Genomic DNA, 14,591 nt, shown 5'->3' on the forward strand with positions numbered 1-14,591 from the left:
ATTTTAAATATAAAAATGAAATAGGATTGACAAACCTAACATGTCTGTTTATTTAAATTTGTCCGGCAAAAGTCCCTAATAAAATGGAGTCACCATAATTTTTTTTTATTTTCAATTTTTTACCCAAAATTTTTATTTTTCAGAAAATTTATTTAATTTTTTGAAAAAAATTCAAAAAAAAACTTTTATTCTCAAATGATTTTTCATTCTTGAAAAAATAATTGATATAATTAAATCAATTTATAAATGAATTTGAATGGTTTATATTAAATGGTTCAGTTCATTAACCTTTTAAGTAGTTCAGTTTTCTTATGGTGCAATGCAGTTCAGTTCCAGTATAATTCAGTTAATAATATTTTTGAACATCCATAAATTGATCTCAACAAAATTTAATGGGACACAATTAAAATTAAAATATTATTTGTTTTACAAACTCCAAAAGATTAGTGATGTTAATTGCATAATATTGCAACATGATTTATAACATTAAGATCCGAGAATGAAGGCGTCAACATTAGCAACTTATCCACGACCTCAATGTTATTCTTCTTGTTTCAACATCATTACAACATGATATGTTTTTGTCCATACAATATTTTCAACTCCGTATACACTGGAGATCAATTCCTAGGCATGCATACTACGTGGACACCTAAAAATATCTCACTCTTCCGTTTTTGCATGAACTCATTCTCTTCTTCTATCTCATTTGCAAAGAAAGCATACACATAGCAAAATAAACACAGAAGAAAATTAACTAACTAGATAGGGAATTCACTATGAGTTGGTCTTCCTTTTATCACACAGCCTCCAGGGTTTTTCATGAGTATCCATCCTGGTCTAAGTCTGTTGTTGTATGCACTATCATCAGGTTATAATATATTCATGTTGTTATTATGGTTTCTCAAACTTGTTGCCTGTTTGCCTGTTATTTCTGTATATATAAATTAATGGACAGTTACATTTAACTCTTTGATTTTTTGAGCTGCAGCGGTGGAGGTCTAGCGGCATATGGTGATACCAGATCAGCATATAGTGATAGTGGTGATCAATTCCCACAAAAGAAGGTGGTGGTTCTTGGAACTGGTTGGGCTGGAACAAGTTTTGTGAAAAGCATGAAAAACTCCTCCTATGATATTCATGTTGTTTCACCGCGTAACTATTTTGCATTCACTCCTTTGTTACCTAGTGTCACTTGTGGCACAGTCGAGGCACGAAGTATCGTTGAGCCTATTCGAAATATCAGCAGAAAGGTATACAAATCAAAACCATTTTAAAATCATATTTATGCAGAGAGGCAGATGCGAACCTGTAATTCCTCTATCCGTGTCTAGAACAAAAAAAAAAACTAAAGCACTTTGGATATTTTGCATGCCCTTCAATAGATAGTGAAAAATTTTGCATAACATTTTAATCTTTAGTCGGTATATTTTTCAAGAGGATGATTTGGTTCCCGTCCTGAACAGAGTGGTTTAGATGTTCAATTCAGTGAAGCTGAATGCTATAAGATTGATCCAAAGAACAACAAAGTTTACTGCAAAGCTACTCATGACAAAAAGCTAGGTGGAACAGAAGAATTTTCCCTTGATTATGATTACTTAGTAATAGCTATGGGAGCTCGTTCTAATACCTTTAATACACCTGGTGTCGAGGAACATGCCTACTTCTTGAAGGTATTTAAATCTCATGATCATGCTTTTAAATTGCCATTGCGGTTAGGCCGTGAACTTGTATATTGCAGCCGCAATTGCGGTTGCAGATTGGAATTTAGAACTTTGATTATAATATGGTGATATTACTTGTGAATTAGGAAGTGGAAGATGCTAAAAGAATCCGCCACAAAGTGATTAACCTTTTTGAAAGAGCAAGCCTTCCTTGTGTACCGGTGGAAGAGAAGAAAAAGCTTCTCAGTTTTGTAATTGTCGGTGGTGGTCCAACTGGTGTAGAGTTTGCAGCAGAGCTACATGATTTTGTGCATGAAGATCTGTCTAAGTTATATCCTTCACTTAAAGACCATGTCAAGATTACTCTCCTCGAGGCTGGCGATCATATCTTGAACATGTAATGTATTTTTTAGCTATATTTCGATACTTAGGCAAATGGTTCTAAATTGCGGTTGGCTTACGCTGGTGATCATTTCTTGATTGATTACAGGTTTGACAAGAGAATAACAGAATTTGCTGAAGGAAAGTTCAAAAGAGATGGAATTGATGTGAAATTAGGATCTATGGTTGTGAAAGTTGGTGAAAAAGAAATCTCGTCGAAAGAAAGAGGAAGTGGTGAAATTGTTACTTTACCTCATGGGATGGTAGTTTGGTCCACTGGTATTGGTGCTCGTCCTGAAATAGTTGATTTTATGAAGCAACTTGGCCAGGTTTGTTTATGCGCGAACTTGTATTCAAAAGTTAGTCTCAAAGAGTAATCAAATTTAGCCTTGAATTGTTTGTATGACAGATTAACAGGCGCGCATTGGTGACCGATGAATGGCTGAGGGTGGAAGGATGTGACAACATCTATGCTCTAGGTGATTGTGCCACTGTTAATCAACGTAAAGTTATGGTATGCACAATCTATATATTCATTGAACAACTATTTTTTTATTTTTAATAAAAAGACCAAAGAAGTAAGGTAATTGTTGAGTATGGCTCATAATCTGCTAGCTTTTTCCCTGCCTTTGCACTGCTCCTTTGATTTTACCAGGAAGATATAGCGGTGATATTTAGCAAAGCGGACAAGGACAACTCCGGAATGTTAGATCTTAAAGAATTTCAAAACGTTGTTGGAGATATTATTGAGAGGTATCCACAAGTGGACATTTATTTAAAGAGTCAAATGAAAGACATGGCTTCTTTGCTAAGTAAATCTCAGGAAAGCCCTACTACAGTTGTGGACATTGAATACTTTAAACAAGCTCTTTCCAAAGTTGATTCTCAGATGAAAAATCTTCCTGCAACCGCTCAGGTAGGTTCATATGTTTTCTATATATTCTAGAAGAGATGATTGAATTGTTTCGTATTGATTCAATGATAAAATGTATAATACAACGAATACCGATACATTTTATATAGTGATCAAGACCAACTAACAAATTTTAACAAATTTGTAACAAAACTAACTTAACTAATAACTAACTATAACTAAGCTTCAAACTTGAATGATTATAGGTAGCTGCTCAACAAGGAACCTATCTCGCAGACTGTTTCAATCGGATGGAATTGTGCGAGAGATATCCGGAAGGCCCTCTAAGGTTTAGAGGAACCGGACGCCATAGATTTCATGCATTCAGGTAAAAACTTTTTTGTGTCTCTAATCAAATTGTAGTGCATGATTGATGACTTTTATAACAAAATGCTAAAAAAAACAGGTACAAGCATTTGGGACAATTTGCTCCTCTTGGAGGAGAACAAACTGCAGCTCAACTTCCAGGAGATTGGGTTTCAATTGGTCATAGCAGTCAGTGGTTGTGGTATTCAGTATATGCAAGGTATAACTTAGAAGCTTCATGAATGAATGCAGGAAATTGTATATATGGTTTGTTTTCATCCTCTAATGGCTCTTTAAAACATGCAGCAAACTAGTCAGCTGGAGAACAAGAGCTTTGGTGATATCTGATTGGGGAAGACGATTCATATTTGGCAGAGACTCAAGTCAAATCTGATATCTAGTTCAAAGCTTAAACTACATTTAATACCATACTTTATATATATTTTGTTGGCATTGCAATCCACATTACTGATCATTAACTTTGATCCATATGTTTTTATTTTGTACTTTGGGTAGTGACTTTGGATTTAAATATGGAATTCTAGAATCGCTAGGTACTAGGTATGCATCATCAATTTTGAAAGAGGAATGAATGATGAAAAAAGTTTTATATATGACTCAATATATAAAAAACACTTCAAAAGTTAATCAATTTTGGATTTCTCAAGTATGGAAACATGGTTTTCAAACCTTTTTGTAAAACTTAATTCTAAAACTCATAATTGATTACAATACACGGACAATGATACTGAATCAAACGACAATACTTAATCATCTAATTAAAAATGACATTAGTTAGTGTGTTGATTACTTTTTTATAAAATCAACATAAATTAAAATGATACGAGACAGTATTAAATTATTACAAACACCTTTTACAAACAAAAAAATTCAGCTACTAATTAATAAAACACTAGGTGAGCATACAAAATAGAAATTTTACTCAATACATAATGTTATGATTTTAACACTAAAATCCAAACTTTTTGAAAAAAAAAAAACTAATCAATATATGTAAAAAAACAAAGTATGCACCAAATTACAAAAATTTGCAAAAACTTAAATTGCTTGAAATTAAAAATAAATAAAAAAATTAAGTTAGAGAAGATAGAACCATATTTTTTATCCTAGTTTACTCACTTAGTCCAAACCTTTTTAACCAAGTGAGAGATTTACTTCTTTATTTTAGTATGTTTATAAATTTATGATTACAAAGATTAATCCTTCAAGCATGATGATTTTCGTTATACTATTTTGCGCTGAAACAATTTGATTCAATTACAGACGCCCATCAGACGAAGAAAAGGTGAACGCCTATATTGAAATACTGCACTAGAGTAAAAATAAGAACTGGCACTATAGTGGAAGCATATGAAAATTGTTAGATGTAATTCAATTTAACATATGCATTTAAGTTTCATTTACATTTGAGTTTAATTTGATTTACATTTGAATTTGGTTGTGTGTATATAAACTGAAGTTGCAGTCAGTTTGTTAAGAGTGATTACTCATTTGTAGCATAATTGAGTTTGAGAAAAAAAGTTAATTACAGATCTCTCTCTCTCTCTCTCTTCAACTTTTCTTTTATCTTCATCTTTGTGTGCAGCAATGGTGGTGTAAACTCCAACAAATTGGTATCTAGAGCTCCGGATCTGATCTAGGGAAACACGAGTGTACGTGATGTGAGTGATTGATTTCGTTCCTCAAATTCACATTGAATTGAAGATCAAAATCAAAGAAAATCACATATCTTGATTCTTAGGGTTTGGGAGACACGGGTGTTTGGGAGATTTGAGTGATTTGCACAAGAACGAAGATGAACGGCGGAAATGGTAGCTTGAACACAAAGCTTCCAGTATTCGATGAAAAGAATTAGAATCAATGGTCGATTCAGATGCGTGTGTTGTTTGGAGCTCAAGATGTTCTTGATCTCATCAATGATGGTTACACATCGGTTGCAGAAGACGCAACAAAAGCGCATTGAAACGTACAACTTAATACGAGGAAGAAGGAACATAAGGCATTGTTTTATATACATCAGTGTGTGGATACGAAGGTGTTTGAGAAGATTGTTAACGCGACAACAGCGAAGACTGTGTTGGATACACTTGTGCGGTGCTATGGTGGTTACACATCAGTGAAGAAGGTGAAGTTTCAGTTCCTACGCAAGCAATACGAGAATCCCAGCATGAAGAACAATGAGAAGGTATCATATTACATCTCCAAGGTGATTGTGGTCACGAATAAGATGAAGGCTTGTGGAGAATTTCTCTCTGAATAAGCAATCATTGAAAAGGTACTAAGCTCTCTTACTCCTTAGTTTGATTGCATAGTTGTAACCATAGAACATTCTAAAGACACTAGCACCATGAGAATTGAAGAACTTCGGAGTAGTTTAGAGGCACAAGATTTGCGTCTGACTTAAAGCAACTCTGAAAGGGAGTCAGAACAGGCTCTGAAATCTTCTTTTGACAAGAAGAACAAGAAGCAAGCATGGTTAGAGAATAAGAAAAAGAATGTTCAAAATTCAGAACCTTCCAATCAACATGAGAAGAAACATAAGAATGTTCAAAAGGGAAAGGAGAAATTTGATAAGAGAGAGGTTTGTTGCTACAACTTTAACAGATTTGGTCATTTTGCCTCTGATTGCTAATCAAATAAAGAAAACAAGAGTGAAGAAGCCAACATAATGGCATCCGATAATGAAGGTGAAAAAATGGTAGAATGGTGGTATGTGGACACTGGCCATTCAAATCACCTAATTGGAAATAAGAAATGGCTGGTTGATTTTGACTTTGGTAAAAAGACCAAGATCGGATGTGTTGATGATGAGTATCTTAATGTTGAAGGAATGGGAAATGTAAGAGTGACTCTGAAGAATGGAAAAATTGCACTGATTAAGGATGTGTGGTACGTCTTGTTCTGAGGAGCAATCTAATGAGTGTAGGTTAGCTGATTGAAAAATGTTTTTTAGAAATCATGAACGAAAATATCTTGAAGTTGTATGATTGTAATCAGAAGCTGATTATGTAGCCTAAACTGGGAAGAAATAGGACATTCAAGGTGAATGAATCAGCAAACACTCAATGCCTTAGTGAAACAAGAGTTGCAAGGGGTAATTGTCATAGCCCAAATTTGTCCTACCCCTTTATTTTTATCTGTCTTAGACTTCTCATGTCATATGCATACACTCCATTAGGTCATCTAACACATCATGCATCATTAAGCAATAAGTTCTGACATGGGATCAAGGATCCTGAATTAGGGCTTAGCTCACAACTATCATGGGTTCCTCCCCTTAACATTAGAGTTTCTCTATCTTCTGAGGAACGACTTGCATTGTTTCTTATGATACAAGTTATTCTATTAGCTTCTTTCAAAAGCTTGAACTTGGAGAAGGGATTTGTTTGTGGATCATGAATCAAGACATATCTTTATCGAAATTGCAGTCACCAGTTGAGTTAGGGTTTATTTCCTTATTCACGTGGTGGTCAAAGAGATTATTCTATTGAGGGTTCATTTCCCTACGAGCTTACTCGAATTGGCCGTCACTAAAGGATACAGGTCTTGGATTTTTATACTAAAGGAGTGTGTGGATTCATTTTAAGCCATTTCCCATTTAAGAATTGACACACAATAATTATTAATGATGGTAACATTTGGAATCACTTGGAGTTATTTGAAAGCATTTGAACAAGGTTGACTTTGAACTAAATTCATTTCTTTTAAGCCATATTATGTGGACATCAATGTTACTTATTTATTCTAGATGCAAGAGTATAAAATGGGATTTTTTCATTCAAGGCTTGTTACGGTTACTTGGTATTAGTCAAGTTACAAAATCCAAATACTATTATATCATCTAAGTCCATTACAAAAGTTTACAAAAATATCCAACATCCATTACAAAAGAGGAAAACTAAATGTCTCCTTATATACAAAAATCCAAATATCATCACACCATTCAAATGTCCAATACAAAAAATTATTACACAAAAATATTTTGGCTTTTTGTTCCTAATCTTTAAACATCATCACTTTCATTCTAAACCAACCATGTTCCTTTACAAAAGTCCAATATTCATACCTCGCAAATACAAAACCATTACAATTGCAGTATGCATTCTTACAGTTATGCAAAAGAAAATCAAGGTCCAAATCCATTAGTTCCTATATTCATTACAAAATTTCAACAAAAAACAAATCATAAACTAATCCAAAGACAAATCCCATGTTGTTCAAGCTCCATGCCCACCACCTTGCACTACTAACCCAGCAGCCACAGTAAGAAACCAATCAACAAAAGGTCGCCCTGCATCAAGTAAAGAAAAATGAAATTTTGCATCATAATCAATTCAGCCCAACAGTTTTCATCAACAAAAATAGTTCCTCGGAGACCTTAACCTAACCAATCAGGACATGTCCCAAACAGAGGAAAATGACTTGAGTCTTTGCCGAAATCATACTCCAAAAAGTAATGAAAAACAGCCACTAAACATTGTCCTAGTTATTTCATTAACCTACTGCATTCAATTCAATCACCAAAAACCAACATTCAATTTCAGTTCTAACCTAAACCAACAGTTTTAACTACCAACATCTCGTAACTCAAGGGTAGGATACAACAATGGTTATCCTTCGAAAAGTTGAGGAATGTCAAAATCGCAATGGTTATCCTTATTTCGTCAAGAGGTTAAAAGATGACGATGCCACAATGGTTATCCCCCATCAATCAAAGAATGAGATAGTCACAATCTTTCAAACAAACCGAAAGCAACACAAGATCACACGACTTGTTCAAAGAAAAAAGAATGGCGAAAAAAATGAAAAAGAAAAACGATGAAAGAAAAATAATGCAAAGCAAAAAACCAAAATCGTGTGATAATGAATCAGAAGAATAAGAAAGTGGGTGACTGCCATGTCCAAAAAACCTCATTGATTCTTCAACCATTTAAAAATTCCTTGTAAGGGGTGAACACTCATGTCGAGTTAACTGAACATAGGACTGGAGAACATCACTAAGGGGGTGGGCACCAAATAATTTTGAGCCTAAATATCCCTTATTTCTGAAAACCGTGAACCCGACCAAGTTACAACTCTTAAAAGTCCTAATTGAAGCAAGGTTTATTTTGAAAGCACACTCTGATAATATAGTGTTTAACTGACTCCCATTGAAGCGTGACATATATCCGTGATGGTATCATATGCTTGCTTTATCTTCCATATGTAAAAAAATTGAGTTTGTATCAACTAGTGATCCATTCGCAAGAGGTCGCAACCTCAATTCAATAAAAAGTTTCTTTAAACTTCAAGACTGACATACGCTTTGCATTAGAATTATCATTCTTAGAATTAGCACTTTTCTGCATGCAAACATTTGCTTAACATCAAAGAAATCTCAAGGATGAGAATCAGTGAAGAGCTTAATCATGTCAAAGTAAAGAGACTTGAGAACTCCGTGGAGTAAAAAGCCAATCATTTCAGAGAATGATTATCAAGGGGCATGTTGCCTGAAGGCTCCGTTGAGCATGATCAGTTGATACTTTCGTTAATTGACTACCCTGAGGAGAAAGGCCTGAATATTCTATTGAGCAAATGCAGCTTGATTGATTATCTTGGGGGGAAAAGGTTGAATGCTCCGTTGAGCGTGATAAAGTTGCTTCCACATGTTGCTTGATCGTAGTGGAACTTGAGGATTATGATAAGATGTGTAATCTGGGGCAATCACGTCGATAAATATCTTCAAGCTTCCATCAATCAGGGGCAATCACGTCGATGAATCTCTCCAGGCTTGGTTCAAGACGAGAAATCTCTCTCAAGCTTCCATCAATCTAGGGCAATTATGTCGAGATTCGATAAATCTCTTCAAGGATCCGTTGATCAGGATGGACTACTTCAAACGTTTGAACATATTGGGCAGATTATCTCAAGTATTTTTGGCGCAAGGATCCTTTAGGGAGAATTCCTCCGTAGGTCATGAAGCTTGAAGTACAATCTTTTGAGTTATATTGTCTCTCCCCAATCATAAGAGTTTATTTCTCCTAGGAACTTGTTCTCCCCCCAATCACGGGAGTTTATTTCTCATGGGAGTTATTCTACTTCCCAACCTGGTTTCCCTATCTGGATTTATCATCCCCAACATGGCGAATCGAGGGAATCTCCTTAAGCTGAAAATCCTCCAAGCAATGGCATATGGTGAGAAGTCGAAAGTTATTCTACACTTTACAAATCAACAACCAGAAGGTACATATTGCAAGTCAAAATCCAATATCTATTGGCATCTCTACAGAATTCTTAACACTAAGGGGATTCTCCTTGGTGTTTACCTTATTAATGCCTTTATTTGGCACTTTGCATATAGTATTCACTGCATATAGCATTTCATCCTCAAAAGCGTAGCATATCCATCAAAATGGATCATTACGCCATACAAAAACTCAAACATGCATATGAAGCATAAGCCAGATTTGGTACCTTGCACAAAAGACTTGAAATAACTATCATACAACAATACATCCCCACAGAGAATGTTGTCCCCACAAGTTTCCCAACTACCATTCCTGATGATTTCCTCATAAAGCCTTACCTTGTCAAAACCCAGTTCTCGCCCTGGTAACCAAGTCAAAACCAGTTCTCGTCCCTGGTAACCAAGTCAAAACCAGTTCTCGCCCTGGTAACCAAGTCAAAACCAATTCTCGCCCTGGTAACCAAGTCAAAACCAGTTCTCGCCCTGGTAACCAAGTCAAAAAATAGTTCTCGCCTTGGTAACCAAGTCAAAAACCAGTTCTCGCCTTGGTAACCCCTTTCAAAGTCAGTTCTCGCCCTGGAAAATCATTTCGATCATTTTCAGTCCTCGTCTGATATCCTATGGTGAAGTCAGCTCTCGCCTGACAACCACCATTCAACCACAATTCCTTACCACAAAACTAACCATAAAAAGACAAAATTCTCTTTTCCCAGCAGATATCAAAATGAAAATGAAAAGATAAGGATAACACTTACACAATCTTCTCTTCAGGACAAATTTCTAGTACTTTGATATTTAATCTTCTTCTACCTCGAATGTTCGAAAGGCTAGCGCCAATCTCACCTTCAGGTTTAAGACGATTAAATAGGGGCGGGAATGAGTTGTGGCACAAGAGAATGGGACATCTAAACTTTGGAAGCTTGGGGAATTTGAGTTCAAAGAATCTAATACTTGGATTTCCAAAGATTGTGGCACTAGAAAATCATGTGATATATGCATGAGAGGCAAGCAACCAAGATTTCCATTTTCATCAAAATTGCCTCCAAGAGAAACTCATGCTTTGGGAGTGATACATTCTGATGTATGTGGGCCAATTGAAGTACCTTCACTTGGAGGAAACAAGTACTTTGTATCATTTGTGGATTAGTTCACAAAAATGACATAGGTAGCACTCATAAAGTTCAAACATGAGGTGTTTACTTAGTTTAAGAAGTTCAAACTGAAGGCCAAAAATCAAATTGGATAAAGGTTGAAGATCTTCAGAGCCGATGGTGGAGGTGAGTTTAACTCTTGAGAGTTCAAGAAATTATATGAGGAGAATGATATTGAGCATGAGGTGACTGCTCCTTACATTCTACATCATAATGGTATTGCTGAAAGAAGAAACAAAACTCTGCTTGACATGACTAAAAGCATGTTGAAAGAAAAGAATATGCCCCAAACATTTTAGGAAGAAGCTATTGCTACTGCAGCATATGTGCTTAATATATGTTCAACTAAGAAGTTAAAGTAAGTAGTTCCTCTAAAGAACGGACTTGAAGTAAGCAAAGTATAATCCATTTCAAGGCGTTTGGTTTTGTTTGTTACAAACATGTTCCAAATGCTACTAGAAGGAAATTGAATGACAGAAGCTATGTCATGTTGCTTATAGGTTACCACTATACAGGTGCCTATAAACTCTATTGCCCAGTCATCAATAGAGTTATTGTCAGCAGTGATGTCATTGTGAAATAATAAAAATATGGGATTCGAACAAGTCTCAACTCAACGCTAATCCAGTGTCAACACTAGAATATGATTCTGCCTCTAAAGAAGAATTTGCCTCTGAAGGAGATTCTGCCTCTAGATGTGACTTTGCCTCTGGAGGTGATTCTAAATCTGAAGGAAATTTTGAATCTGAAGGTGATCAGCCTCTGAAGGTGATCCAGCCTCTAAAGGTGGTCCAGCCTCTAAAGGTGGAGCTTCTGAAGGAGTACCTGGCTCTGAAGGTGAACGTGTAAAATTCCAGAGATCACAAAGAATCAGACAGATACCAAGGAGACTTACAGACTTTGAGTTGATGCATGACATTGAGATTGACTCTGAAGGAGAATTCATACAGTGTGAAATGATGATGGACTTTGAACCAATCAGTGTCAATGAGGTTCTAAAGAAGAAGGTGTGTATGAATTCCATGAAGGAAGAACTTTAGGTAAACGAAAGGAACAAGACATATGAATTGAGTATTTTGCCAAAGAACAAGAAAGTCATTAGTGTAAGATTGGTTTTCAAGATAAAGTTAAAGCCAGGTGGGTCAATTGCCAACCATAAAGAAAGGTTTGTAGCTTAAGGATTTCGGAAAAAAATATGGGTTATACTACTTTGAAGTGCTTCCACATGTAACTAGACATGAAATAATCATACTTTTGATTGCTATAGTTGCAAATAGGAATTGGCCTATGATATATTAAGATGTAAAGTCAAATTTTCTTAATGGTCTATTACAAGAAGAAGTTTATGTATTACAACCTTTTGGAATTATGATATAGAACAAAGAAGGGATGGTGTACAAGCTACATAAAGTTTTGTATGGAGTTAAACAAGCTCCAAGGGTTTGGAATCTGGAAATTGATTCATTTTTCAAGCATCAGGGATTCAAAAAATGTGAAATGGAGTATGGTGTATATGTGTAGCATACCTCAGATGGCAATATAATTCTGGTGTGTCTTTATGTAGATGACATATTGCTAACAGTGAGTTACAGTTCTAACATAAACAAATTCAAAAGGATTTTAATGAATGCTGTTGATATGAATGACCTTGGAAATATGGTATATTAGGGATGGAGATTTTACCATCAAGTGAAGTATGAAGTTGAGGTAAAATAAAATTAAGATAATAGTTAAAATGTTATGAATTTGATTAGTTCAAAAGTAAAATCGTTGGGATATATTCTTTATTACTCCCTCCGTCTCATAATAAATATCTTATTTGAGTTTTGCGCGGTTCTTAAGAACATGATTAGATGTGTTGATTTTAATAATAAAGTTAATATCAATTACTAAAGTACCCTTATTTATTATAGGTAATGGAGTTGTTGAAAAACGTGAAAGTTAATATATAGGGGTATAGTAATAGAAAAAAATAATAAATGTTGCATTGGTATTCTAAAGAGACATTTATTTTGAGACATAAAAAAAATAAAAATAAGACACTTATTATGAAACGGAGGGAGTAAAAGAAGATCTTTTTGTGAAAACTATATTTTCATTTAATAAGATTTGAACACTTATGTCTTGAAGAGAAATCTTTTTTAGATAACTAGGTACTAAAAACAATACACAAATAACCAGTACTTAAAAAAAAATACAAATAATTGTATTTGATGTGCATTATCTTGTATTTGATGTTCTTTCATCAAATACAAGATAATATAAAATCAATGCACATCCAATACAAAATTATATAAAATTAAATGCATTCAAATAATTTTAGAATTTCTTTCATCAAATACAAAATAATATAAAATCAAATGCATTCAAATAATTGTAGAATCTCGACCATGATTACTTTAGGAATTGTAAGTGACTTGAGAGGGATGAATATGTGAAAGAAGAGAAGTGATGGTGCAATGTGAAGAAGACATGAAATACAAGAAAAATAGAAAATACAAATCCCTTCTCATGCATGTTAGAAACATTTTATCTTTTAGAAAGAAAAGAACAAAAAGAGGAAGTTTGTCCACCCCTTAGTAGAACTTGGATGAATATTGAAGTTGATCTAAAATCACACTAAAATTTAAATCAAAATTTAGATAAACTAAAAAATTAATATTGACATATTTAAGAAGATTAAAAAAATATTTAATATCAACTAATAATAATATGAACTTTTTATTCTTCTCAATTCAGATAAACTTTAATACAAAATAACATTAAAGTCATGAACAAACACATAATAAAATTTGGCAATACACAACATTATCATCCATTAATAGTACATGAATATACCTTGACAGACAAGAAACAACTATATACATCCCGTAGAAATCTAAACCGTGACATTCCCTTATGGAAGAGATTTAATTAAAATTGCCCTCAATTAACTAGGACCCCAGCAGCTTAGATACATGACTGTCCTCAAAGACTCCTCAGGCTGTTTTGCCATATCATCTTTCAGTCTTTTAGAGATGATAGCTGAAGAGTTGGAAGTAGAAAGCTTATTTGCCTGAGAGAAAGATCTAACATTGTTTTTGACATGTTGTTGAGCTAATTTCAAAGTATAATTCCATCTGCAGATGCCTTGGTCTTTCAAGGCCTCCACAACACCGACGCTGGCAGCTACACTCCAAGCTCTGATTGCTGAACTCATCTTTTGATTGAAAGTATTTTGAGTGAGAAAGAATGAGGAAATGGATGTGAGGTAGTGCTCTGATATATTGGAGATAATGGCCGAGGTTTTGGGAAAAACCAGGGGCGGAAGCTAGTGGTTTTTAAGAAAAACAATGGGTTGTTTTGTGAGGATATTCAGAGTTAAGTGACACGCATCCTCGATTAATGAACACGTGTATTTGTTGCATGATTTGTTGCTACCTTGTAAAACCAATGATTAATTAAGTTTAATCAAACTCTTTTTTGTGTTTTTATATGATGAAAATTATTTTATAGGAAATAAAGTGTTTAAAATTTGTTTTATTGTTGAAAACGAAACAAAAAAACAATAAGTTATAGACTAAGGAACAAACAAATTCAAAGTGTGAAGAAGACTTCAAAGAATACTTTCAAAATTTAGAAATGTTGTAATTATTAATTAACGACCAGATTAATTAAATATATAATTATTATTATTATATTTAATAATTAGTAAAACTAGTATATAATCCGCGCGTTGCGCGGTTGACTGTAATATATTGTATATAAAATTTTAAACTTTAAATTATTGTTTTGTTTATGGAGTATTTCTTAAATAATTTTATTTGAGTAATTATATGCAGTTTTATGAGTTTTAAGAATAATATAGAGGATTAATTGGTTATGTTTATAGGATTTTTTTCTAATAATTTAATTTGAATCATTATTATATATGAGTTTATTATAATATT

At 34.1% G+C, this 14,591-nt stretch overlaps 2 protein-coding genes across 2 annotated transcripts; one reads left to right on the forward strand and one right to left on the reverse strand.

Annotated features, from left to right (window-relative positions):
* The first annotated feature begins 779 nt into the window (after positions 1-779).
* On the forward strand, positions 780-3,764 carry LOC131606676 (external alternative NAD(P)H-ubiquinone oxidoreductase B3, mitochondrial-like). Its single transcript, XM_058878846.1, has 10 exons — positions 780-871; positions 992-1,253; positions 1,467-1,673; positions 1,811-2,061; positions 2,155-2,374; positions 2,455-2,559; positions 2,701-2,961; positions 3,165-3,286; positions 3,365-3,484; positions 3,571-3,764. Exons 1-10 carry the CDS (start codon positions 780-782, stop codon positions 3,656-3,658), a joined length of 1,728 nt encoding a protein of 575 aa, XP_058734829.1. The 3' UTR covers positions 3,659-3,764.
* A 9,588-nt stretch (positions 3,765-13,352) lies between these two features.
* Positions 13,353-13,914, reverse strand: LOC131606678 (uncharacterized). Its single transcript, XM_058878847.1, has one exon. It carries the CDS (start codon positions 13,859-13,861, stop codon positions 13,592-13,594), a length of 270 nt encoding a protein of 89 aa, XP_058734830.1. The 5' UTR covers positions 13,862-13,914; the 3' UTR covers positions 13,353-13,591.
* Positions 13,915-14,591: the final 677 nt, after the last annotated feature.

This window comes from Vicia villosa, linkage group LG5, assembly GCF_029867415.1.
Source record: "Vicia villosa cultivar HV-30 ecotype Madison, WI linkage group LG5, Vvil1.0, whole genome shotgun sequence".
NCBI classification, from domain to species: Eukaryota; Viridiplantae; Streptophyta; class Magnoliopsida; order Fabales; family Fabaceae; genus Vicia; species Vicia villosa.

Excerpts from the sequence above, each read along its gene's own strand:
- LOC131606676 (XM_058878846.1), top strand. The coding sequence starts at position 780 with ATGAGTTGGTCTTCCTTTTATCACACAGCCTCCAGGGTTTTTCATGAG. Across the intron at positions 872-991 it reads GTTGTATGCACTATCATCAG|CGGTGGAGGTCTAGCGGCAT; the intron begins GTTATAATATAT and ends TTTGAGCTGCAG. Across the intron at positions 2,375-2,454 it reads TTATGAAGCAACTTGGCCAG|ATTAACAGGCGCGCATTGGT; the intron begins GTTTGTTTATGC and ends TTTGTATGACAG.
- LOC131606678 (XM_058878847.1), bottom strand. The coding sequence starts at position 13,861 with ATGAGTTCAGCAATCAGAGCTTGGAGTGTAGCTGCCAGCGTCGGTGTT.